Source organism: Myotis brandtii, unplaced genomic scaffold, assembly GCF_000412655.1.
Source record: "Myotis brandtii unplaced genomic scaffold, ASM41265v1 scaffold33, whole genome shotgun sequence".
In the NCBI taxonomy this organism is placed as follows: Eukaryota; Metazoa; Chordata; class Mammalia; order Chiroptera; family Vespertilionidae; genus Myotis; species Myotis brandtii.
The window spans coordinates 2,238,707-2,264,124 of NW_005362713.1; the positions used below are offsets into that span (position 1 = coordinate 2,238,707).

The 25,418-nt window shown below is 61.1% G+C and overlaps 1 protein-coding gene across 6 annotated transcripts in view; it reads left to right on the plus strand.

Annotated features, from left to right (window-relative positions):
* The window catches only part of LDB3 (LIM domain binding 3), a 58,231-nt gene that overhangs the window by 11,684 nt on the left and 21,129 nt on the right, over nucleotides 1-25,418 (plus strand). Inside the window, exons 5-10 of one of the 6 annotated variants that reach the window (XM_014543638.1) lie at nucleotides 2,766-2,788; nucleotides 3,758-3,961; nucleotides 6,037-6,051; nucleotides 8,543-8,712; nucleotides 9,161-9,197; nucleotides 23,876-24,018. In XM_014543638.1, the coding sequence (XP_014399124.1) occupies nucleotides 2,766-2,788; nucleotides 3,758-3,961; nucleotides 6,037-6,051; nucleotides 8,543-8,712; nucleotides 9,161-9,197; nucleotides 23,876-24,018 (592 nt within the window). Of the gene's footprint in view, nucleotides 1-2,765; nucleotides 2,789-3,757; nucleotides 3,962-6,036; nucleotides 6,052-8,542; nucleotides 8,713-9,160; nucleotides 9,198-15,073; nucleotides 15,746-23,875; nucleotides 24,019-25,418 lie in introns of those variants that run through there. The other 5 variants (XM_014543639.1, XM_014543641.1, XM_005871128.2 and 2 more) reach the window with 5 other exon arrangements.

The window sequence follows — 25,418 nt, forward strand, 5'->3', positions numbered from 1 at the left end:
GCACTTCAAGCAGAGCCTGCGGCAGTCCCTGAGTGCTTCCTGCGTGTTACCTCGTTCTGATTCTCCGTGGCCGTGCAGTCGGTCCAGTTCTCCCTAATAATTGTGTGCTCGGAGTAGAGCAGGCTGAGTGGAGGCGTGTGGTCCAGTGGTTAGGAGGGCAGCTGGGAGGACTGAGGGCGACAGCCCGCACAGCGCTGAGCTCTGTTCTGGCGGCTCAGTATGCACTACCCGCCACGCCCTGGGGGTGCACAGCTGGTACACCAAGAGCCAGAACTGCAACCCAGATTAGTCTGACCCAAGCCCATGCCCTCCTTTCGCCCATGCCACAGGAAGTACCGGTGCCCCACAGTTCGCTACTCCCCAGAAAACCCCCTCCCCGGGGCCCCAGCTCTCTCAGATCCTGAGTGAAGCTGATCTCGGCACTTCCCTGGGCCGAGGTGGCAGAGCCATACACCCCTGGCTCTTTCCCCAGCAGCTTCCGCCAGAAAACGCCAGGAACACAGCATAGAAATGGCCCCTCCTCTGCCCTGGAGGGGCTGGTAACTCTTCTTGGTCCCAGCCTGCATGAGGCCCCCGTACTGAGCCTCAGTCTGGTCGGGGCCCCTACAACAGCAAGCACTTCTCTCTTAGCACCTCTTAGCACCTTCAGAGACAGCATCATTCCCACCCCCCGCCCCCCATACCACTGGGACTAGACGCCCAGAGAGAGTGAGTCATTCGCCCCAGGTCACACAGCTAATGAGTGGCAGATAGGACTGGCACCTGGGTCGACTTGACTCCTCCCCTGCATGGCCACAGGGACCCACCTACCTGTCCCGGGAAGTCAAGGCCAGCCCCACCCCCTTTTCCCATGACTCCCAAGGTGCCCTCCTCTGGGCACAGGGACTTCTGGGAACCTGACAAGTACTACAGCATAACTTGGCACCACTCAGAGCACCAGAGGCCAGCGTGTCCTCCAAGGGAAGCCGGCTGGGAAGGGAGCGCTTCCTCCAGAGGAAGGCCAGTGCTGCTGCCCGGGCAGGGCCACAGGCAGGGCGGAGCCTGCGAGCTGCCAGCCTGGGCAGCCTCTGCTGGGCCGAGGCGCTGCCTTCCTAAGTGTCCAGATGCTCCGAGTCCGCCCGCTGGACACGGAGCCCACCCAAGGCTCTCCTCTCGGTGTTCCGTTCAGTCTGCACAGCCGTCTGTGCGGCAGGCGCTGCCACCTCCCTTTCACGAAGGAGGAGGCGGAGGCAGGTGACTTGCCCAGTCAGTGCTGGGAAGAGGCAGGGCCAAGATTTGGACTCTGTCCAGTCTGGCTTTAAAAGGAAGTTCCTTCCCCAACTCTCTCTCTCCTTCTCTCTCTCTGAGCAGTTTGCAGTGTGTTTTCCTGGCAGCGTCTATCCTGGGAGGCGTGAGAAGACGAATGGGGTACAGGGACAGTGGGCCTGAGCATCCCTGCACCCCTTCTTGTTCTCTCTGGGGCTGGACTGGAGGCAGTGTCCGCCAGGCCACCCTGCTGTGAGGGCCCTGGGCAGGTCCTTCAGCTCTGGGGCCTCTGAGTTATGTCTGCTGCAGGCCTCCCAGCCCCCAGGTCCGCAGACGGGAGCTAAGCAGGGGGCAGGAATCAATGCCCAAGAAGGAGCTGGCTGCCCAGGCAGGGCAGAGGCAGCCCCAGAGGTCAAGGCTGCCCTTTGCAGGGGGCACGCTGGTCAGGGCAAGAGCTGACCCTGCAGCTGTCGGCACTGGCCAAAGATGGAGAGGGGATGGGAGCTCTGTGCTGGCCTCTCCTAATATAGCGCCGCTGGCAGCTATTTTGAGGCTGGGAGGACAGAGGACATTTTATCAGCTCTGACACATGGGCTTGAGGCTGAGCAGGGCCATGGCGAGGCTGCTCAGGGGCCCTGGCTCTGCCTGGATCCCCAGGGTCTGGGCCAAAGGATGAGCAGAGCCAGGCCAGCTGGGGCCCAGGCTCCCCTGTCAGAGCCCACCGTGGTCAGATCTGAGACGCTGGCAGAGTTTGGGGCAAGGAGGCTACATGCACTCTTCCGCCCTCACCCCTCCAGGCCTCAGATAGCGGCAGGATCTGCTGGGGCGAGGAATTTGTGCTCAAAGGGATGAATGCAGGCAATGCTCCCCCAAGGAGAGGGTGCTCCGGAGGCTCACTCAGAGGAGAGGGCCTCGGGCCTCTGTGGTACCCGAGACGGGCTGCCTGCCTGAGGCTTTCCTGCCATCAGCCTTGGAGCCAGACTTCTGAACCTCCTTGCTCCACGCCCTGCCTGTTGCCCATCCAGGGCCTTTAGGAGCCGTCACTGGAGCCCGCACAGACCCCCACCCCTGTGCCCAGGAGTGGCCACGGCTGCCTGCCCCTCCCCTCAGAGGGAGGGCAGGTCCCTGGGGCTGTGGGTCACCCCACCTCACATACACCCTAGCACCATGCAACTCCTGCCCAGGGAGCAGAGCTCCCAGAGCCCCCACTGAACAAGGGCACGTCCAGAGCTGCTGTCTGGCCAGGAGGTGCCTGGGCCTTGGCAGCGGCAGCTAAGGGTCTCCGCCAGGCTGTGTGGGGGCTGCATGTACATGTGCCCTTAAAGATGGACCAGAACCTTCTTGGCAAAGCTTTGGGTACTAGGGACCCACCGAGGAAAGCCGCTGTGGGACTCAGCTCTGCGCCCCTCTCGGCACTCTCTGTGGCTCTGCCCCGCCGAGGGCCCTGGCCCTGGCCCTGGCCGAGCCTCCTGGCCCAGCCTCCCTGACAGCCCTCTTCCCTGCTCTTTCTCTCCTCCCAGGTGATAGCCAACTCTCCAGCCAAGTTAGTATCGAAGGAAAGCATGCGTGTGCTCTTGCGTGCATATCCCAGCATGCGTCGGTCTGGACCACGTGTGCCTGTGCCAGCATGTGTCCGTGTGTGTGCATGCGTGCGAGGGGGTGCATTTATCTCGAGTGCGTCTGCATGTGTGAAGCCGCGAGTGTGGAGGGAAGCGCAGGGAGGGGTGCTAGGGCTCGGCCTGACACCCTGCGTGCAGTTCTCCATCTCGGGCAGCTGCCCAAGGCCAGCAGGCGGCTCTGGGGCGGGGGAGCGCCGCCTGACCTGGGTTCTTCCTGAGCCTGAAGATCTCTGTCCTGGTGGGACCCTCAGGGGGCTGCCCCTGACCTTGTGTTTGCCTGGGGAGCACCTGCCTGTTGAGGGGAGAGCCCTGTTGGGTAGACTGGTGGCCACACAGCAGGCGGGACATGAGGGGGCCTGAGCAGAGCCCTGCTCTGAGGAAGAAGCTCGCCCGAAGCATCCGGAGGAGCAGAACGCTGGCCACCAGGGGGCGGCTGGCAGGATGAGGTCCGCGGCAGAGGAACGAGGCCACCATCTCCATGGTTGCCCAGCGGGGCTGCTTTTCGCCTTTGGCCGTCCTGGACTCTGCTTGGGCTGCTGCTGCCTGGCCCCGTGGCCCAGAGCCTGTGCCACACTCCCAAGCCCCTCTCCCCAACCCATTTTGTCTCTGCTTCCCGGCTGGTGTGGTGAGAGCTTCCAACGCTGGCGCCCCCTGCTGGCCCTGGGCGGTGGCTCGCCTGAGCGGGGACCTCCAGGGATGGGGGAAGCCCAGATGGGCAAGAACAGCCTCTGCAGAGGGCTTTGGGGAGGTGTGAGGATTTCCGACCTGACCCGGATCAGACTTTGGGAGGTCTCTCTTGACACCTCCACAGCCCTCCCTGGATGGCCCAGGTAACTCCACCTGTTGCCCTTCTCTCCTCCCACCTCCCTCCCTGCACCCCCTGCTCCCCCTAGTGCGGACTACCAGGAGCGCTTCAACCCCAATGCCCTGAAGGACTCGGCCCTGTCCACCCACAAGCCCATCGAGGTGAAGGGGCTGGGCGGCAAGGCCACCATCATCCACGCACAGTACAACACGCCCATCAGCATGTACTCCCAGGACGCCATCATGGACGCCATTGCTGGGCAGGCCCAGGCCCAGGGCAGTGACTTCAGTGGGTAAGCGCCTCCCTCCGCAGTGGCTCATGGCTCACCACCTCAGCTGCTGGCTGGGCCTCATCCGGCGAGGCTGAGGGTGCCAGGCTGCCGGCACCAGCAGAGACCTTAGGCATCAAGACCAGCTTTCCTCCTTGGCCTTGGCTTCCCGGGCACAGCCCAGGGGCCCAGAACATGGTGTCCTCTCCTCAGAATTAATCTCTGGGCCAGCTGTAGGAGAAGGGGAGAAACGCAGAGTATGGCGACTCCTCCACGTGCTGTCACAGCCTCTGCCTTTCCCGGGCCCCGTGGGGCTGGGTTAGAAAGAGACCTCTGGAATCTCGTTAACCTGAGTCACACTCTCATTCTGGATACCCCAGTCTTCCCTCACCGAGCCTCTCTGTGGAGGGAAGTTGCTGCATTCTTCCAAAGATGAGAGCGATTCAAATGTGTGACTGGCTTCTTGTGTAGGAAGGGCTGTGGAGCCTGGAGCCCCAGGCTGGGCTCCTGCTCCTCCTGGCTGCCCAGGCAGCCTGACCCCAGGGCCGAGGGACTGAGGGCATCGGGGTCCCTGGAATTTGCCTGTTCTCCACTTGAGGGCTAAATAGGGAAGAGTTGGCTGAAAATCATTTGTGGATGAAACTGCTAATAGTGCAAACATTAATGGGGACCTCTTCCTCTTTTTTAAAAAAAATATTTTTATTGATTTCAGAGAGGAAGGGAGAGGGACAGAGAGAGACATTAATGATGAGAAAGGATCATTGATCAGCTGCCTCCTGCACACCCCCTACTGGGGATCGAGCCTGCAACTCCAGCATGTGCCCTTGACTGGGAATTGAACCATGACCTCCTGGTTCACAGGTCGAGGCTCAACCACTGAGCCACACTGGCTGGGTGGGACCTCTTCCTCTTTTTGTCTTTCTGTCTGTCTCCCTTAGTTTCTCTTTCTCTTCCTTTTTCTGTGTGTGCTTCTGCCTCTTTTACTCTCTATTCTCTGCCTCTCTCTGTCTTTCTCTTGTCTCACACGCGCACACACAGAGTGACTATTTTCTGCCTGGGAATGACATGAGTGTTGATTTTCAGAACTGACTGACTATCTCTTTGGCCAACATCTTATCCCTGACTCAGTATCCCCAGCAACTCAAGGCAAAAAAAAAAGTCTTAAAATGATGTACTTTTTTTCTGAAACTAAGAAAAACAAATGTTGTAAGAGGGATAAAGGGGTTAAAAAGTCCCAGAAAACTCCAATAGTGTTTGACCTTTGCAGAACGCAGCCCTGCTCTGAGTGCAGGCTTCGGGGCAGAGAGGGGAGCCCGGCTGCGAGGCGGTGCTTCCTGGGGCCACCAGGGGGGGGGGGGGCGGAAGCCGCTCGCCCTGGAGCTGTGGGTCTCAAACTGGCCTGGCTCAGGCAGAACTCTAGACAGTGTTGATTTAATTCCATGGCTCGAAGCAGAAACCATGACAATGCAATTTTAAAAACACAACCTTTATCTCATGTGAACCCAGAAAAAACCTGCCTGGCTAAGCCGAAGAGGTGACAGGGGTTTCCTGCTCACACTTGTTTGCCCCAGAACGTGGCAGGTGTGTCCTTGGTGTGCTCCTAAGGGTGGCCGCCGTCGCCAAGGGGAAGCTCAGTGGCAGATAATGGAAGAACGACTCTGCAAAAGAACTTGATTTTCTGCGCTTGGGAAAAGAATGCTATTGTTTGGTCTTTTTAACATGATGCACCGTTGACCTTATCTAGTCTTCTGGAAGGACTGTTCCCATCTCCCTGCTACCTCTCCCAGCCCCGCCCTGCCCTGCCCTGCCCTGTGTGCCTGGGAAGCACCATGCACTCCCCTCCTCCTAACGCAGCCTGCGGGGCTGGTGTGCGTGGTAAGAGCTGCCCTCGGTGCGGTGCCTAAGGCGCTCCGTTTCTGCTGTGAATTTCCATGATGCCTTCCTCACTGACAGTTTTCTTTTTGTCTCTCTCTTCCTCCTTCATCCATCCCACTCCCATAACTCATTTCTGATCCCAACCCTGCTCCCCTGTGTGTGCGCCGCCCCTGCCATCCCCTGATGGACACACACTCACTGCTGGGCTTTCCTCTGCTTGGCAGGGCGTCGCCGCTGGCGTAAGTAGACCCCACAGTGTCTGTTCCGTCGTCCGTCTGTCTGGTTGTGGGACGGTGTGTGGGTTTGGTGGGCCGTGCCTGAGGACAGTGCCTCTGTGTTCTCCTCACGCCTACCTCACAGCCACATGACATGCCCTGCGGCCTGTACAGGCTTGTCTTTGAGGGTTTGCCCCGAATAATGTCACTATGGACACAGATGAGAGTTAAAAGCACTCATGCTGGCCCCAGGCTGGGGTCTCTGTGTTCTCCTTGCCATGCTTCGCGGGGCTCCCCCGACCTTTTCTGTCTGCACTGGGAGATTGTAGGCCTGCCGTTCAGCATCCACACTGGCCATTACTCAGGGCAGAGGGTGGTAAGGGGGCCTCTTAGAGGCCCCTCCCCAGACCCCAGAACCTAGACCTGAAGGAGCCAGCGCTTGCCAAGACTACCCAAGGGGGCCAACGATGAGTCAGGCTTGAGGGCAGTGTGAGTGGGGTCAATGCCCCAGGGTGACCTTAACTTGCGGTCTCTGGAGTGTTTTTGGTGGCAAGAAGGTCGTGCTGGGAGGGGCTCCAGAGAACAGCCTCAGACCCAGGGTCCCAGGATGTGGGGCCTGTTCTGCTCTCTGTGTCTCTTCCCCTGAGCCCCGGTCCTAACGAGGCGCTGAGTGCCCTCGCGGGCTCCCGGCTCTGCTGCAGGCTCGCCCGGTCTCCGCGCAGGTGGTAGGAAGGGGCCGAGGACGGAAGCCCCAGCGACAGGTTCCCAGCAGCCTGGAGCCCTGGGAGCTCAGGGAGGACGGGGAGCACCTCAGGGCACGTTCTGGGGAGACTGCAGCAAAGGCGTCCAGCTGCTTCCTGGCACAGATTTCTCTGTGGGCAGGCTCACAGGAGAGGCCTGGCCTGGGTTTGCACCCCTGGCCCACAGCACAGTCCACACTTCCTCCCGGTAGAACAAGGCCCCCTGATTGTGCCTTCCCATCGCCCGCCTCACCAAAGACAGTAGGCCCAGCCTCTGCTTTGAGACCCTTGGGACATCTGCCTGTGCTGGAAATGGCACCCCCAGCGAGACCCCACCCTCCTCTGTTCCTGGTCCGACGGGCTCCTCCCTGCCTGGACCCCGAGGGATTCACTGGTCTTCCCCATGGACCCCAACCTGTAGCTCCCTGGCCAGGGCACAGCCTTCAGGCAAGGAGGCAGCTCCGCCCGTCTCTGCCTCCTGTTGTCACCTGTCTTTACCTGCAGCTGTAGCCCACCCTGACCCAGACACAGGGTGCCAAGCCCAGAGGCTCATGGGAGACAAGATCAGTGCTGGAGGGCTCCTTGCCCAGAGGGTAGATGATGTGGGAACTGAGGAGGCCCTGGGGGTGCAGGGAGAGGCAGCCTGAGAGGCAGGCAGGGGGTGCTGACAGGGCCGGTGTCTGGGCTGGGCCTTTCTAGGCCTAGAGCGTCTGGGGTGTCTGAGGCCCAGTGCACAGAAGTGGCCTTCTGAGCCCTGTCACTGTGAGGTCTGATGGAAAGGACACGGCTGGGAGCCGGGAAGCCTGGCTCTGACTCTGTTGGGGCCCCACACGCTGTCACCGGGAGCTGGTCTTCTGGTCTCGCTGGAGCTGTTTCAGCATCAGCACGTGCCTGGGCTGGGCCGCTGGCTGGGGAGGCAGGCGTTAGTGCTGTGAGCTCCACCTGAGTCACGCAGGCTGGGCAGGGTGAGTGGGCACCCAGAAAGCTTTGGATCTACCCTGCCCTGCAGTCTGGGAGGCACTGAACCCAAGCGGCTCTGGGGGCCCTTTTGGCTCCAATATAGGATTAATTTATCCAACTACATTTTGAGCACCTACTATGTGCCAGGTCCTGGGAGTCTAAGGCAAGGGAAGACCACCAGGTCCCCCTCAATAGGCTGGGGCAGAGACTAGGAACCCTCCTGCAGCTCCACTCCCAGCACCCCCAGGGCAGAGCCTGCTATCTGCAGGTGATACCCCCCCCCCCATGGCCTCCTTGCTGTGTTTCTCATCCCCACCCCACCCCACCCTATTGTGCCTGCCTGTGTGTAGCCAAGTCACAGCCTTCAGTCCTCTCCTAAGGCAGTCACGGCACTGGGGGGAGTGGGGGGAGGGGCCCGATTGGCCTGTCCTCACTTAGCCCCAAACTCAGGGCCTGCTCAGGGCGCTGGAAATTACTTCTAGGAGATGTCTCCTGCCTCCTATCTCCTTAAAGGTGGGATGTCCTCAGGTCTGTGCCTGCAGCTTGCAGGGGGGCGGGGAGGGGGTGCTGGCTGGAGGACCTGCGCCTCCTGACCCGCTGTGAGAGGAATCACTGTCTAATTGTGACCACCCTGAGCACTGAGCACCCAGCTGACCCCTGCCCCAGGCTCTCAGAGGGCAGTGGGGAAAGGGCATGGTGGGTTCAGACAAGTAGGGGCCACCGCGGGGGGTGCCCGGGAGTCAGTGTGGGGGAGGGGAGGAGGTAGGGAGCAGGCCCCAGCCCAGCTCTCGCCCACCGGTCGCTCTGCATTGCAGGAGCCTTCCCGTTAAAGACCTCGCTGTGGACAGCGCCTCTCCCGTGTACCAGGCTGTGATTAAGAACCAGAACAAGCCGGAAGATGAGGCTGATGAGTGGGCCCGCCGCTCCTCCAACCTTCAGTCTCGCTCCTTCCGCATCCTGGCCCAGATGACAGGAACTGAATACAGTGAGTGGGGCTGGGGGCGGGCAGAAAGGGGAGGTGCTGCGGGGCCACGAGGGTCCTGGGTCCCACTCCACAGTCCACAGAAGCCAGGGAGTCAAGCCCCTGACCCCCTGAAGCTGAGCTGACCTTGAGATGAACAGCGGCCCTTGGAGCCCTTCTGGGCTCTGGGGCAGGCAAGTGACATGAGCCTTCTGCTCAGCGCCCTGACCAAACAATAGGCAGCAGGCTTGCATGGTGTTTCCAGGCAAAATGACTGCCCAGAGCTGGCCACGCCTCTGACCACTCGCAGCCAGCTGCCCTCTGCCCAGCACACAGCCTTTCCCTTCCTAGTTTATAGGCTGGGAGAGGTCATGTCCAGTCATGGGTAGGGACTCAGTGTCCACAGAGCTCTGGTAGCTTTTCTCTCTTGTGCTCCCGATTTTCCTCCTGACCAGCAACTTTCTACCCACAGTGCAAGACCCTGATGAAGAAGCTTTGCGAAGGTCAAGGTAAGCGCCTGGACTCAGGCTCTGTGGCCTTGCCCCTCCTAATCCCACCCCTCCCGGCAGCCCCCAGGTCACATGACTTATGGAAGGCACCTCTCAAGTTCATGTATTTGGAAACACCTGGCCCCCAAGGGGCTTCAGCAGATGCAGGGGCCTGTGTCCAGGTCAGTGAGGTGGGTGCCTGGAGCTGAGTCTCTATCCCCTGGGCCCAGGCGGAGGACTTGGGCTCTCCTGGTCTGTCCAGGGCCGGGGGCAGGGCTGCTTTGGCCTTTGCTAGGCTGTTGAGAATGAGGGCATCTCTCCCTGTGGGGCACCGAGCCAGCTGCCTTGCCTGCACACCCTGTGAGTCTGGAGGCTAGGCACAGGAAGCAGGCACCAGGAGGGCTGTGCTGGGCATGGGCGCTGAGCCCTGGACTCACTTGTCCAGACCGTGAGGTATCAGTTCTGTAAATTGCTCAAAATACAGCAGCTGCTGTAAGGAAGGACAAGCCCTGGGCATGAGGAGGAGCTTGTGCAGGACTAGGTATCTCAAGGTCAAGATATGGTTCTGAAACACTGGCAGGTCTGAGGCCACAGCCACTAACCTGCCACCTGTGGCCTGTCAGGTGCTCATGGACCATGGCATGAGGGGGCACACTGCCCAGGCACCCACTGGAACCCACTAGGGTCTTCCATGATGGGCATCGAGCCCAGTGTGACTGTGCTGTACTGTACTGTGGATGCAAATGTCACCTGCATGTTCTTCCTGAGAGAATCCGCCCTGGAAGTCCACCCTGCGTGGCTTCTGTGGGAGGCTGGGGCTCAGAGCTGCCTTCCACTCTGGGCCAAGCTTTCTGTCCTTGCTAACCTGCTGGCGTGGCCACAGGGTGGTGCGGGCGTGGAACTCGGGCCGCTGGAGTTGGTGTGGACTTGCTTTCTGAACCTGTTGCTGCTGATCCGAATGCTCCCACTCTTTGGCTGGGCTTCCAAGCCTAAAGGTCCCTCTAGGCCTGCTGACAGCAGCGTGCAGCTCCCATGGCGGGTCCTGCCTGTCAGTGCCTGTGACGTGCCATCTGCGCCTGGAATGAGATGATGTTTGATTTAGCTCAAGAGTTAGTATCTAGCTATATTTTTTAATTTTTTATTTATTGGGTTGAGGCGCGGGGGGTGGCGGGGGGTGGATGTTGTTCCACTTACTTAAATGCATTCATCTGTTGATTCTTGTATGTGCCCTGACTGGGGATTGAACCCACAACCTTGGCGTATGGGGATGATGCTCAAACCAACTGAGCTACCCGGCCAGGACCAGTATCCAGCTGTTTTAAGTGTGACTGAGCTGTCAGCTCACCCTGTCCTATGTCCCACTGCTCCTGTGTGCTGTTTCCGTGTTTGTCCCACCTCCCCTTTGAAGCCACCCACATACTAGTAGATGCGGGCGCTTAGCCTTACCTGAGACTTGATAAGCGCTTCACAGCACGCGCCCCCCCCCCCCCGCCCCCATACACACACACACACACAAAACAAACAGCTTTAAAGTCCCCAGGTTCCTTCCAACAAGAAGCTGGCAGGGGGGCCTGCTCTCCCTCCCATGAGGCAGCCCTGCCTCTGGCCCCTGCCCCCTCTGGTGTACTTCTGGCCACTCGCCGCTCCTCCCGCAGGCCACTCTCTGCTTGCACCGCATCAACTGGACGCCGTTCAGGAGGCAGGAGGGTACTGGTGGAGGCAGATTACAGGAACTCCTGTCTTTTGTCTTTCCCTGGGATATTTTTAGACACTGAGAAGTTATTGAGTGAGGAGACACAAAAGGCAGTATTTAGGGTGGCCCCAGGCCTCATTGTTGGCCCCATCCTGGCTTTCAGAAGCACCTGCTGAAGCTGGTCCTGCCTGGTTCTGTAGACAGCCTGCTCAGCCCCAGCAGCAGGCAGGCACCTCCCTGCAGGCGGGCAGTGCCGGGCGCCCAGCATCTCTGGGAGAGCAGCACCAACGGGCCTCCACCCGGAAGCCGAACCTCTAACCTCAGAGAAGTTGCCAGCCTCTCTGGGACTGTGGGAGGCAGGTCCCTGCGAGGCAGCCCTGATGGGGCTTAGTCCAGGCAGGGCCGGAATTGTGAGGAATTGGGATTCCTCTGGCGTAACCACCTCAGAGGACCCCAATGTGTAGAGATCCCTGGTCCCCACCTGGTGGCACAACTATCTCCAAGTCTCTGTGCTCACCTAATGCTCCCTGTAAAGGGCCTTCCTCTCCAAGTCCCCCAGGTGAAGGAATCAGGCTGATTGTAGTGATGAGCTCACAGGAGGTGAAGGGGAGGGTTGCCTTGCACACCCCTCCACAAGCAACGTGACCTCCCCCCAATCCCTTCTCCAAGCCCATTCGGGGTTCCTTTTCCTCTCCTCACCTGGCCCTCCCAACAGCCCAGGACTCCGAAGTGTCCTCCCTCCCCACAGGGTCCTCCCTCCCTGGGAGCACTCAGCTCCTCCGTGCACACCTGGCCCACTCCGGTGCCACCTGGCTCAGGGCCCTCCCTCAAAGGGAGCCCTCGTGAGGAGCAGTGGGCAGCTATCGGCAACGAAATTACCTGCATTTTGTGGACATGTTGGTCCTTGGTGCTCTGCCAGCCTAGCACGTTTGAAAGCCACAGCTGGAGAGACCAGGACAGCCCTTATGGGCGTCTGGGACCTCTCTCCCTTCCTTCCTCCCTCCCCTCTCCTTTTCCTTCTCTCCCCACTCCTGTCTGGCTGCCTGTGGATTTCCAAACGGCTCCAAGCAGAACAGGCTCCCTAGACTCAGGCGCTCCCTGGCTCCCTGCGCTGTCCTTGAGCTGATGCAGCGGCCGCAGGCCTGGCTGGGCAGTGGAGCTGGCTGGGCAGTGGAGCTGGCTGGGCAGTGCGGCCGGCTGGGCAGTGCGGCCGGCTGGGCAGTGCGGCCGGCTGGGCAGTGCGGCCGGCTGGGCAGTGCGGCCGGCTGGGCAGTGCGGCCGGCTGGGCAGTGCGGCCGGCTGGGCAGTGCGGCCGGCTGGGCAGTGCGGCCGGCTGGGCAGTGCGGCCGGCTGGGCAGTGCGGCCGGCTGGGCAGTGCGGCCGGCTGGGCAGTGCGGCCGGCTGGGCAGTGCGGCCGGCTGGGCAGTGCGGCCGGCTGGGCAGTGCGGCCGGCTGGGCAGTGCGGCCGGCTGGGCAGTGCGGCCGGCTGGGCAGTGCGGCCGGCTGGGCAGTGCGGCCGGCTGGGCAGTGCGGCCGGCTGGGCAGTGCGGCCGGCTGGGCAGTGCGGCCGGCTGGGCAGTGCGGCCGGCTGGGCAGTGCGGCCGGCTGGGCAGTGCGGCCGGCTGGGCAGTGCGGCCGGCTGGGCAGTGCGGCCGGCTGGGCAGTGCGGCCGGCTGGGCAGTGCGGCCGGCTGGGCAGTGCGGCCGGCTGGGCAGTGCGGCCGGCTGGGCAGTGCGGCCGGCTGGGCAGTGCGGCCGGCTGGGCAGTGCGGCCGGCTGGGCAGTGCGGCCGGCTGGGCAGTGCGGCCGGCTGGGCAGTGCGGCCGGCTGGGCAGTGCGGCCGGCTGGGCAGTGCGGCCGGCTGGGCAGTGCGGCCGGCTGGGCAGTGCGGCCGGCTGGGCAGTGCGGCCGGCTGGGCAGTGCGGCCGGCTGGGCAGTGCGGCCGGCTGGGCAGTGCGGCCGGCTGGGCAGTGCGGCCGGCTGGGCAGTGCGGCCGGCTGGGCAGTGCGGCCGGCTGGGCAGTGCGGCCGGCTGGGCAGTGCGGCCGGCTGGGCAGTGCGGCCGGCTGGGCAGTGCGGCCGGCTGGGCAGTGCGGCCGGCTGGGCAGTGCGGCCGGCTGGGCAGTGCGGCCGGCTGGGCAGTGCGGCCGGCTGGGCAGTGCGGCCGGCTGGGCAGTGCGGCCGGCTGGGCAGTGCGGCCGGCTGGGCAGTGCGGCCGGCTGGGCAGTGCGGCTGGCTGCGCTGCGGCTGCGGCCTGATGGCTCTCCGGGTGGTCTCTGGTGCTGTTGGCAGGGCTGTGTGGCCTGGCGGCGGGGCCTCTGCCCGTGCTGTCTTACCCCTTCTCTTGACCTCGGAGAGGCTGGCGCGTGGAGGGCGGTTCCGATGCTGAGTCTCCAGGCGGCTTAGGCCATTCACGATGTCTCTGGGCCTAGGCTCCTCTTGGCATTAGGGTGGTTTCAAATATGTTAGCAGTGGGCCCCTTCTGTCCAGCAGAATCTTACAGAGACCAAATATGCAGAACTCAAGGTGTGGGGAGTCCACCAGGTAACGCCGATAGGGGCAGGTGCCAAGTGTAAATGTGGGGACATGGGACTGTTACACGGAGACATGTAAGACGAGCGTCCTCTGGTTTTTAAAGACCTAACACTGACCTTCCTGATTTCTATAGCTGCAATTCACTTATTGAACCATTTATTTTGAGATAATTGCAGATTGACATGTAGTTGTAGGAAATAATACAGAGAGCACCCTTTACCCCAATGGTAACGGCACAGCTGGGTGTGGCCGCTGGCAGTTGCGTGCAGAACCCTTCCACCCCAAGCCTTCCCCGCTGTTGCCTTTTTATAGCGACACCACCACCCTACCACACCCCCTCCCCACCCTGTGGCACGGCAACCGCTAAGCGGTGATCTTTTCTCCATTTCTATAACTTTGTCATTTCGAGAATGTTGTATGAGTAGGATCATAAAGCCTCCGGCCTGTGGGACTGGATTCTCTGTTGGCCTAATTCACTCCCTCTCCTCATACACATCTCTTCTCCCACCCCTTCCCCCAAAGCCTCTGGATTCCGGACTCTTCCCAGCCCCCGGCCAGTGTCTCTCCCAAAGAAGCACCCGCTCTCTCTTTTCACTCGAGGGTTCCTCTGCTTCTTGGCAGCTAAGACCTGCCTTCAAACCAACACCATCGCCCTCTAAAAGTCCTCCCCCAACTGCCCGATCCACCTGCCGCGGCTCCTCATGCCCTCCTTGCATTTCCCCGAGCCCACTGAGCACACCCATGGCTCGCTCGTGTCTTTTTGTTGCTGAGTAGTAGTCCATGGTCTGGGTGAGCAGTTCCATGTGGCTGGCTGTGACCCTGGGCCACCAGGTGCGCCTCTGGCCTGAAGGCGTGAGAGGCCCTTGCAGCCCGGGCAGGGGTCAGGATTCCGGCATCCATGTCAACGGCCTTTCCCAGAGTCTCCTCCCCTCCATTTCTGTGTTTCTGGCTGTTCCTTACCTAGTTTTCTTGTGCCCTCAGCCGAAGGGCTGTGGGTTGAGCCCAGAGCCCTGCTGGTGGGAAGTGGAGGAAGTCCTGGCCCTGTATGTGTGCCGGCAGTCTTGTGAGTACGTGTGCACGTGTGTGCTGGCGTGCTCAGGCCCGGAAGGGCAGGGCCAGGCATGGTGTCGGAAGGCTTCTCTCTGGGGACAGACCAGGGTTGGCAGAGCGTGGGCAGCACAGCGAGGTGGCGGGCCTGCTCGCCCAGCCTCATCACAGGGACAGGTGTTTCTCCTTCTTCGTGCCCAGTGAGGGCTCTGGGGCCCGGAGAGCCCCTGCCTATGTGGTTCAGCCTCGAGATCCCACAGCCAAAGCAGCCCTGCCCAGGCCTCACCACGAGGCCACTCTGTCCTCAGGCCTCCAGCCAGGCTTCTCCGTGCCGCCCACTCACTCGGGTCCAGGCCTCAGTCCCTCCAAACTGGTCCTTGGGACTCTGGTCTGGACCCAAACCAGGCCTGACCTGTAGAAAGTTCCCAGGGAAGGCAAAGCCTCTCCAAGCCAAACCCCCGCTCCCGTGACCTCTGCCCACCCCCCACCCCCAGACAAGAGACTGGCGGACACATCCCCTAACCCCTTTCTTTCCCTTTTCTCTCTTCTCTCTGTTTCTCTGTCTCTGGGTCTGTGTCTGTCTGTCTCTTTCTCTCTCTTTCTCTCTCTCTCTCTCTGCCACAGGGAAAGGTTTGAAACGGAACGTAACAGCCCACGTTTTGCCAAATTGCGCAACTGGCACCATGGCCTTTCAGCCCAAATCCTTAACGTTAAAAGCTAAAAGACTGCCTGGAGCCCCGCCTGCCACTCCCCCCACAGACCTGGCGTGTGAGCCCCACGGCGATGCTTGAATACGTAGAGCTGTGCTGGCACCTTCGTAGTCAGGGCGGCACTGCACCCACGCACCCCCTCAGTGCAACCCTCACCGCCCAGACAGCCCGTGCCTCCGCTCCCCCGCCCAGGGCTGTACCCAGGGCCGTAGCCGTAGTTCAGAGAGGATGTGATGGGGTTTGCTGGCCTAACACCCCAGAACCAAGGGAGACAGCTCGCCCCTAGTGGATTCCCTGCCACCCTCAGCGGCTGGGAGAGGAAGCCCTGCCCAGTGCCGTCTGGGAGGAGTCGCCCATAGAGCAGGGTCCTGGGAGGAGGCGACTCCCTGCCCCATTCCCTCCCTTGCTGCCCTCTGAGCTGGAGCCCTGGAGGCGAGGGAGCCTAGGGTAGAGGCGGCAGGCCCTCCGCCTGTGGTGAGGCTGGCATGTGCTCTCCCTCTGTGCCGTGTGCGCTAGCTGCCCAGCCCTCTCTCCGGTACAGATATGCATGCTCATTCTGAAATAAAGAGGATTTGAAATAACAAACCAGCCTCGGTCCTGCTGTGCTGTGTGCATCATCCAGAGGCGCAGGTCTGAGCCAGGGAGGGACAGGCGCCCCAGGGGCTCGGCCCTCCGCCCGTTTCCCCCACAAGGGCCCTGTCTGGGCTGTGAGCTCAGGCCAGAGAATGCACGTGGGAGTCTGTGCTGTGCCAGGTGGGCAGCCCTAGGGTCCCCCGGGGCAGTGTATATTGGTGGGTGCACAGAGGCCCCTGCCCACCCCCAGCTGCAGCCAGGAAGGCACTGCCCTGCTTGGCCCTGTGCCGGGGACAGGGAGGGCTCAGGAGGGCACGCCTGCACTAAGGGGCAGAGCACAGGGGAGAGGAGGTGGAAGATGTGCCCGGTGGAGTCTTGCTGGGTCAGGAAGGTGCAGAGGACCTCCAGCTGGCCTGCTGGCCCCGCCCACCCACCTGGGGCCTGTCCTCATCCAGAGCATTTGGGAAGGGCCAGGCTGGCGGGCTCACCTCCTTCCCACCCTTCTGTCAACCCATCAGCCTGGTTCCTGAAAGCAAAACCACTGGCTGAGAACATGACACCAACTGCACTTAGCAAACAGAGGCAGACGCCAAGGCCCCCCCTCAGGACGCCCCTGCCGCCGTGCCAGGATTGGCCAGAGCCTTGCTCCACTCCTGCCGCCTGGGCACAGGCTTCCTCTTTGCCTCCAAGGACCTTGGCAATCCCATCTGGAAGGGCTGGCCAGGGCGGCTGCTCTATCCCGCCCACATCCCAGACGCTCTCCAAACCCCTGCCAGCGGCTCCATTTGGGCCTCCTATCTCTTCCCGTTTCTAGCCTCTGCTCCGGGCCAGGCAGGGCCAGCGTGCTGAGGGATCAGCCAGGAGATGGAGTGTGCTCCTGCCTGCACCGAGGCGTCCTGGAGCGCATGCACCTGTTTAGCTGAGGCCCCAGGGCGGGTTGTGGGGCCGGGGGCTGCCAGAGAGAGGCCCCAGGCAGTGAGTGTCCTGGGCTGACAGAGGACCTGAGCCCGTCAGGACTGGGGGCCTCACATTTCCCTGTCCTGACCCCGGGGTGTGGAAGCCCTCCTGGTGCTCTGGAAGGTTCCCAGGGATGCCCACCGGCCCCGGCAGGCAGCCCTCTGTGCAGGGCTGTCCTCACACAGCAGCCCGTGTACGCCTGGCTGCTGTGGGTGCCAGAGAAACGAGAAAGCGCTGATGTGGCCGTGGCTGACCATGAGGCAAGGTTGCTGGCGTGAAGTCTAGAGACAGGGCGAGCCCCTCGACTGGGTGTCAGAGCAGGCTCCCTGGGAGAAGGGGCTGGGCCCTGGTCCTCAAGAGCCAGTTAGGGTCGCTGTGTAGGTAGGCACGGCTGGACGAGGAGGAGAAGGGGTGTCCCGGAACCCCGAGTTAGCCACGGTGGCTGGGGTAGAGGCAGTGCAGAGGGCGTTTGGTCAGGAGTGGTCGGAGTGGCTTGAGGGCTGTGGGGTTTTGACTGTGCCTGGAGCTAGTGAATGTCGCTGGGTGCTGCGGCCTGTGGGGATCGCGGGCCCGATCTCGAGGGTGTCATTTGCACAGACTGCATTGTCCACGGGCCCTGGAGGTGACTATGCGGAGTGACGTGGTCAGGGCGCCCCGAGCCACAGCCAGTCTTCAGGCTGCAAGATGAAACACTGACCAGGCGGATGGCAGCGTGAACACTTTAACCTGACTGGTTCTGTAATCCAGTCAGTAGAGATGTTCATGTTCCATTCTCTGAACTAATACAATAAGCACTGTCACCCCAACAATAGCACCCCCAGCACCATCAACCACAACACCTCCACCTCACCAGCAGGTCAGCCTGAGCCCAGTAACCACAGAGCCCAAGCCCAGCACCTCACCAATCCGTCCATAATGTCCTTTCCGTACCTATTACCCTTGGCATCAGTAAGAGCATCAACCAAAGGCCAGCACCACAGAGCAGGCACAGGGTTGGCGTGTTCCCCCTTGATGCCAGCTGGGTCGAGGGACGAGATGGCCTGCAAAGGGGCCCAGGGCCAGCCTGTCTCTCCTCTCGCCACACCCCTCCTGAAGCCTTGAGTAGTTGAGTACAGTTGGTTTGGTTTGGTTCTTGTTAGATATTTGAAGTGAATTATGACCAGGGCAAGAGGCAGATAGACTCCTACGCCTGGCTGGGTGGTTTCGTGGCTTTCCTCGCAGCTGGGGCCACGTAAGTGCTCTGCTTGCTCACTGGGACACCTTCCTCGGCGTTTGGGGCTAATGAAACTTCAGGCAGGAAACAGCCCGGACCAGACCCGGGGCTCATGCTGCCACTCTCCTGGGGCCTGCTGCTTGGCATCTGCAGACAGTGCTGCTCGGTAGGATGCCACTCGTAGGCCCCAAGCGGCGGCCTGTCCCTTGCCCTGGCCCTGCGGTAGAGCATGGACTCTCCTGGGGCCCACCTCACGCCTGGAGCCCAGGGGTCATTTGGAGCTATGCCTGGGACACACCACGTAAGCTGGTCTGACTAGCAATTGGAGTGAAGGGGACAAAATCAATGTTCGGTTTGTCTGTACAGTCCTGTCTCCCCCAGACATCGTCATCCCTCCTGTCCTGAGCAGCGGCCTCGGCTCCCAGAAGCCCCTGGAAGCCTGGGCCAGGGTCAGGGAGAAGCAGACAGGGAAGCTGGGTGTTCTCTGCGGCCCGGCATCCCCAGGCCTCGCGGTCCACGGCATGAGGAGGGCCTGGCGGCTGGCTGGGCAGTATGGCTCCAGGAACTGCAGCTGCTTCCCAGAGAAGCTGTGGGCAGCCAGGTTCCTCCATTAGGGCGGGTGACCAGCTTCCTGGGAGGGCGGGGCCGGCAAGCCGCAGGCCCCAGCAGGGCTGTCCGAGGCCTCCTTTCTGAACTAAAGCTGGCTCGGGAAGGGGGGGGGTGGGGGGGAGCTGGTCAGGACATGGCCCTTGCCCTGGTCCGTCAGGGGTCGCTCCCTCCTGTGGGAGGCATTCTCCAGCCTGCTCCCCAGCCTCTCCAGGGCTCCGTGGCTCCCTCTGCCCGCCCTACACCTCGCTGGGGGAGGAGAGCAGTTCAGTGATGCCTGGTAAACAGCTCATGGCCTCTGCATTCCTGCCTGGGACAGACTGGGCAGTGCCTGGCTACTCCCAGGGCAATCCTCGGACCAGCGTCACCTGGGGCCCCACCCAACCTCCCGAATCAGAAGCTGCATTTGAGCAAGATCCCCAGGCCATTCACTGCATGTTCGACCTGAGGCGGCAGGAGTGAGGCAGCGGGCAGCGGTGAGGGTTTACCAGCAATGCCGGCCTCTGGAATCAGGCTCCTCTCCTGGAAAATGAGGGTCTTGATACCAATGGCCCAGCAGGTGGAGGGGATCAGAGGAATGATGCTCACCGCCCCCCCCCCCCCCGTCAGCACAGCTGGTGCGTGGCAAACCCACTCCCCACCCTGTCCAATAGGAGAGTGCCTTTTGTGGGGAAGGACCCTACTTGCCTGACTCAAAGAAGCGTCTTCCTCCCTCCCTGAGGGACTTGGGGTACTGGGGGAGGCTTCAAACCCAAGTGTCCCTCCGCCAGATCCTGCCGTCACTACCTGTTCCGGGAGCTTGAAATCTGTGTCTCCATCCCCCGTCTACGGAACAGAGTTGCTAATATCCATGTCAGAGGGCGACGGTGAGGACTGCAGACACAGGCCAGGCACACGGGGCCAGGTCAACAATTAACTCAGCGCAGGGCCACCCACAATGGGAGCCAGCTCCCGCTCTGTGGCAGCAAGTCCCCGTCTCAGGCCCGAGGCCGGGGGGCAGAGAATGCATTTCTTTGCTCTCCTGTAACTTGGTTTGTCTCTCTGCCCAGTTTCCCAGGTGGCAGAAATCCAGCCCACCAGCCCAGGCTCTGGTGCTCCCTCTTCCTTGGAGAGGTTTGGGGAAGAGATGCTCACTGAACAGCAAGGCAGGCAGGGTGGGCACCTGGGCACCTGGCCCTGGTCCGTCTCCCTGTGCTGGCACCTGCCGGGATATCCCTACCATCTGGGCACACTGGTCACACTGGTCACACTGGCACTGCAGTCCCTCCCTTGTTCCCAGCCACTGGTCTCTCAGACATGCAGGCACTCAGGGCCACAGCACATCACTCTTGGGCATGTGAGAAACCCTCTGGCCGCCAGGCCACACGAGGGCCTGGGCACCTCAGGATGGTCTTGGATCCGTCTGCTCCTTCACCACGGGTATGGGAGACCCTGAGATCCTGCCACCTCTCTAGGTTTACCCGGGAAAGGGGCACAGCTGCCTCTGTTTCTGATCCCCCACGCCACGTTAACCCTTTCTGGTCCAGATAACCTTGATCAGCCTGGCACGGCAGCTTTCCTCCACCTTCCGAACGTGCTGTCAGTGCCCGAGTCCTCCACAGCCTGAAAGCCCAGGCTCTCGCCACTCTAGAGCCTAAGCCGTTGACCCTCAAATATCTACCTCTGCTTTTCTCAAAGGCCATGTGCCTCCGACTAAATACAGAAGGGAGGAAAGCAGGATGGGGGTTGATAATTCAATCTACTTTTCCATCACACCGTGTTTTTGTAATACTGTGTTTTTGTACTCAGAAAAACCTGGAAGCACAAAAATGGGGGGTTCTTGCTCTGCCGGAGCATCAACCTATGAACCAGGAGGTCACAGTTCGATTCCAAGTCAGGGCACATGCCCAGGTTTCAGGCTCAATCCCCAGTGTGGGGCATGCAGGAGGCAGCCAATCAATGATTCTCTCTCCTCATTGATGTTTCTCTCTCTCCCTCTCCCTTCCTCTCTTACCAGGCTTGAGAATAATTTTGATGTTACTGTGATCCTCCTTGTGGGCTGAGCCCTTCCCTCTTGGGGTCCTGAGGGCCTCTTTCTCTGAAGCTGGGAACAGGCTTCTGGAAGATCCTACTCTGCAGTATGAACGGTGCCTTCTGCCCAACGTGCCTCTGCTGCAGACACCACCGCCATGCAGAGGGCCCCCTTGACCTGTTGTCTTTCTTGGTCCCGCCTCATCAGCACCCCTATTGAGCATGCTCCAGTGTGCACCAGCCAGGCCACCACCCTGCTGCTGCCCGCTTCTGCCCAGCCGCCTACTGCTGCCTCTCCCGGCGCAGCCTCGCCACCCCTGGCTGCAACCGCTGCCCATGCTGCCGCTGCCTCTGCCTCGGCCCCTGCTTCAAGCCCTGCGGACAGTCCCAGGTAACTGCCCCACAGGTGCCACCCCGGCTGTGGGGAAGGGAGGCAGGAGTGGCCTCACCCTGGCTCCATGTGTGGGCAGCTGTGTCTCACCCTCAGAAAGGCCCACCCCAGGTGGTTAGGAGCCCAGGGCCCAGGAGGCCAAGGCTAGCACTGCCTGCTGCAGAGCGTGCAGGGGAGTGTGAGTGTGGCTGAAGACAGGAGAGGATGTGGGCCCCTCTGCCCTCTCCTTGGGCAAGAGAGGGATCTCTCTCTCTCTCTCTCTCTCTCTCTCTCTCTCTCTCTCTCATGCACACGCACACACACAGTAAGACAGCAAATGGAGACTGGAAAGTCTGTTTCCAGAACTGGGATTAGGGGAATGGAAGTTGTCGCCTGGGCTAGGGAAGCTGAGGAAGGCTCCGTGGAGGGCGGAGCATTGGCCTGGTCACAGGAGACAGGCCAGGTATTTAGCAACTGACTTGCCCTGGGCCCTTAGCCTCTGCTCTCTGGGCGGAGAAGCAAGAGGCACCTGGTGCAGTGTGGCTTCAACCTCTCCTCCGCCACTTCCTGTCTGTAATCTCCAGAAAGTTACTGAATCTGAACGTCAGTTTCCTCGTCTGCTAAGACGTTTAATGCAACGTTGATTTTGTAGGGTTGGGACAGAAAAAGTGTGCCTAAGCCACCTCGCACACAAAGTGGTCTCCAGTGTTGCAGGGTACTGCTCTCCACCCGCTCTCCTGGCGCCCAGCAACGGGCGGGGCTTGGTGGAGAGCACCCGGGGAGGTGGGGGCAGGCTGGCAGGTGGTCTGGCACAGCCAGGCAGCAAGCAGGCCTCCAGACCCAGCTCTCTATGGGCTGCATGGAGTGTCCACCTGGTGTTAGGGTCAGAGCCAGCTCTCAGTCTCCTGCCCCCCCCACCCCCCCACCCCCGGTTTTGTGGAAAGGACATGCCTCTCAGAGTCGGGTGCACAAGTCCCTGGTGCAGCCTGAGGAGGATGGAGGGGGCAGATTAGCCACAGGCCTGTGGTCTGTACCCCTAGCCCTGGGCTGTACAATGACCCAGGTGGTGCAGAGCCCAGCCTTTCCCCAGCCCAACTCAAGCCTCAGGGTGAGCCCACCCGGCCTCCACAGTTTTCTATCCCAGCTGCCAGAGGGCACTTAGCAAGTGCTTCCCTCTGCGCACCAGAATGGCTGAGGTGAGAGCCAAAGAAGGCAGAGGAGGGTTGAAATGTCCCTGCTGCTGAGTGGAAAGATGCCCCCCAGTTTGGACTGGGGAGCTGTAGATGTGGGCCCTGCTCAGGCTCCAGGCCTCTATCCTGGGCCCTCAGGGCTCCTTCAACAGGGCAGACCCTTTCTTCACTTTGTCTTGCAAAGAGAGTGACTGCCTGGGTGGAGGCTGGGGAGGAGCCTGGAGAGCTCCTGCAAGGGCTGGAGCAGAAGGGAGCAGGAGACCACCTCCGGGCCCAGCTCCCTCCCTTCTGACACAAGGGCTGGGATGAAGGTAGAGGGAGCAAGTGGGAGGCAAATGGCCACCCAAACTGTCCTGGAGCCTGGCCTCAGAATTCTTGCTGGATATCGGAAGCCTCGGCCTCCTCCTCCATCAGCACCCCCTGACCAGGGTCACAGCTCCTGGGGTGTGGGGAAAGCGTCCTCCACGGGGGAGAAAGTCTGGCTGACACCCACTACTTTGGCCTCCTCCCACCAATGGAAGCAGGGCACCCCATGGACACTGCCTCCTCCTCTTCCCTGGAGGCCCCTATTCCACTGGTCTCGACAGTTCGGTCAGAGAAGGGCAGGCCCAGGGAGGGGAGACGATGGCCTCCCTCAGTGTGGCAGGGCAAGCTGCACTCCACCGGGCCCAGGACGAGGGTCGGAGGCTCGGCCACCGGCACTGTCTGCACCTCCCACCGAGGTTCTTAGCTCAGGGCCACCCCCTCCAGAGCAGGAGAGACAAGGCAGGCCCTGCTCCTGTGGCTCCGCCCAGCTTGATGCAGGGGCGGGGGAGGGGGGGGGGAGGACCGACCATTCAGGCCAGGTGGAAGGAAGGCAGCCGTGGGCTGAGGAGGACAGCACGTTTCCGGGGGCTCATGTCTCTAGCACCCCATTTCCACTGGGTGTGGTCACGTGGTCCCTGTGGGATCTGGAAAAGGTAGGGAGAGACAAGGGCGTGTTCTGTAAGATATTCATTAGTTTTAAATGCGAAAAGAAAAGGAGGGGCAGGGTTCACAGACACAGGAAATTGGGGCACATTCTTGGAGCTGTCGGCTCTCCGAGAAGACAGGCCACGCACCGCATTTCCTGAGGGCAATGCACGGGGTCACTGTTTCCATTCTCTTTGGTCCTATGATACCTGGGTCAGAGTAGAAAAAGGCTGCTCTCAGCCTCTTGGGGGAACGCAGTGGGAGAGGCAAGAGAACCATATGGAAGAGAACCGTGTTTGGGGGTGAGGGTCTCCCTGCCGGAGCACTCTTGCCCAGAAACCCGAGACTTTACTGCTCCTTCCAGCAACAGTAGAAAGGGGGAGGGGAGGAGGCCAGGGGTCTAAGGCTGTGAAGTGCCCCAAGATCAGAAGGTGGAGGGAGGGGGCAGCTCTGACTACCTCCATCTCTCCTCTCTCCAGCCTCTGTCCCTCCAGCCCCAGACCGTCCCTGGCGGCCTCTCCCCAGAGGGTGGAGAATCTCCTGTGCCCCCTCCTGCCAGCTGGCAGCTTGGCTTCCTCCATCTCTGCAAGGCGGTGACAGCAGCAATGGGCTCTATTTCTTGAGGTGTCTGCTGCTTTAACAAAACTCACCAAAACTCCTCACCTAAGGAGCAGCTTCCGCCCCCCACAACCTCGTGGTCTTTCCTCGCAGCCTCGGGCAGCTCCAGACCATCTGTCAGATGTCCTCTCTCCAGAGGCTCCCGAGGATGGAGAACAACCTGCCGGGCTGCCAGCACCAAGGCCCGGGCTGTCCTTCCGGCTGCTAACTCTGCCCCCTTGGTTCCAGGCCCCAGGCTTCTGCTCACGGTACGGCCCAGGCGACCTCTCCAGCACCTGCTGCCCATCCATACACTGAAGCCCCAGCAGCTGCTGCGCCCAAGCCGCGGGTTGTCACCACTGCCAGCATTCGGCCTTCTGTCTACCAGCCAGGTGAGAGTGGGCGGGGGACTGTCAGGCTGGGTGTGGGCTGCAGGGGTCAACTCCCAGAAGGATGGTGGTCAGTGAGGTCCTGCTACTGAGTTCAGTTGTGGGCCAGATTCCTCTGGAGCCTGCCTCTGGCACTGAAGAGACAGGTGGGCAGTGCCAGGCAGGGATGAGCCTCCCAGCTCATAGGGAGAGGACACTCCTGCTGGGGATTTTCAGGCTCAAGGTGAGGGAAGAGGGTTTAGGGGGGAGCTGGTTCCTCCAGGAGTCTGGTTCTGGCTCAAGCCAGAGGATGGGCAGCTACACCAACAATGCCAGGGGCTTCGGACAGCCCCCTGCCTTGCAGTGGCCCTGGGCAAGCTGCCCAACCCGTCTGGTCTTTGGTTTCCTCTGCTGAGGCAGGAGAGCCGGAGGCATGGGAAGCACAGGTGAGGCAGCAGAGTGGCCAGCACCGGGCCTGACAGTGGCTGAGCCACGGACTCTCCCTTCCTTCACACTGGTCCCCATTCTTTTCACTGCCTAGGACTCCCTTGCAGGAATGAGGGCTCAGCCCATGACCCCCTCTTTCCTAGTCAAAGCTGGGCCTGCTCCCCAGAGCCCAGGGCAGCTCTCAGGCTGGCCTGTTCCTGCTCAGAAGCTCAGGGCTCTTAGCAGGTGCCTCCCCTGCTGGGGAAGGTCCCGGTGTCCTGGTCTGCAGGATGTGCCCACAGGAGGGCTCCTGGCATCTAGGCCCTGAGTGCTGATAGCACTGCTTGGCCCTTCCGTCCCGCTGGACTTGGACTGGGAACTCCAGGAGGGCAGGGCTAGGGCGGGCTGTCTCCACAGCAGCACCAGAGACTCAGCTCTGGCCCAGAGGAGCTACTCAGCAAAGGAAGTGAACAGGAACGAATGAACGAATGAATGCTGGTGAGAATTGTGTGTCCCCCGCACTGGCAGTGGGGAGTGGGGAGTGGGGAGAGAAGAGGCTGTGAGCTGCATGGTCTGGTGGCCGAACACCAGGGATAATGGATGACAAGGGTTCCCAGAGGGATAGCCTGGGCCAGATAGGATATTGGCAGGCAGACACTTTTTATTCAAAGCATTATGCTTTCTTTTTTAAAAAATTGTTGTTGTTGATTTTTAGAGTCAGGGAGAGAGCAATAGAAACACCAATAGGCTGCCTTCTGCACGACCCCTACTGGGCATGGAGCCTGGGCATGTGCTCTGACCAGAAGGGAACCAGGAACCTTTTGGTCCACGGAGCCAGGCTCAATCCACTGAGCCACACCGGCTGGGCTTAAAGCACTCTACTTTTAACATATTTATTCTTACGGCCATCTTGAACTTACGGAAAAAGTATTAACAATTTTCCGCTTGCAGCAGTAATACAAACTGTTCTCTCCCGCCCCCCCCCCCCCCCCCCCCCC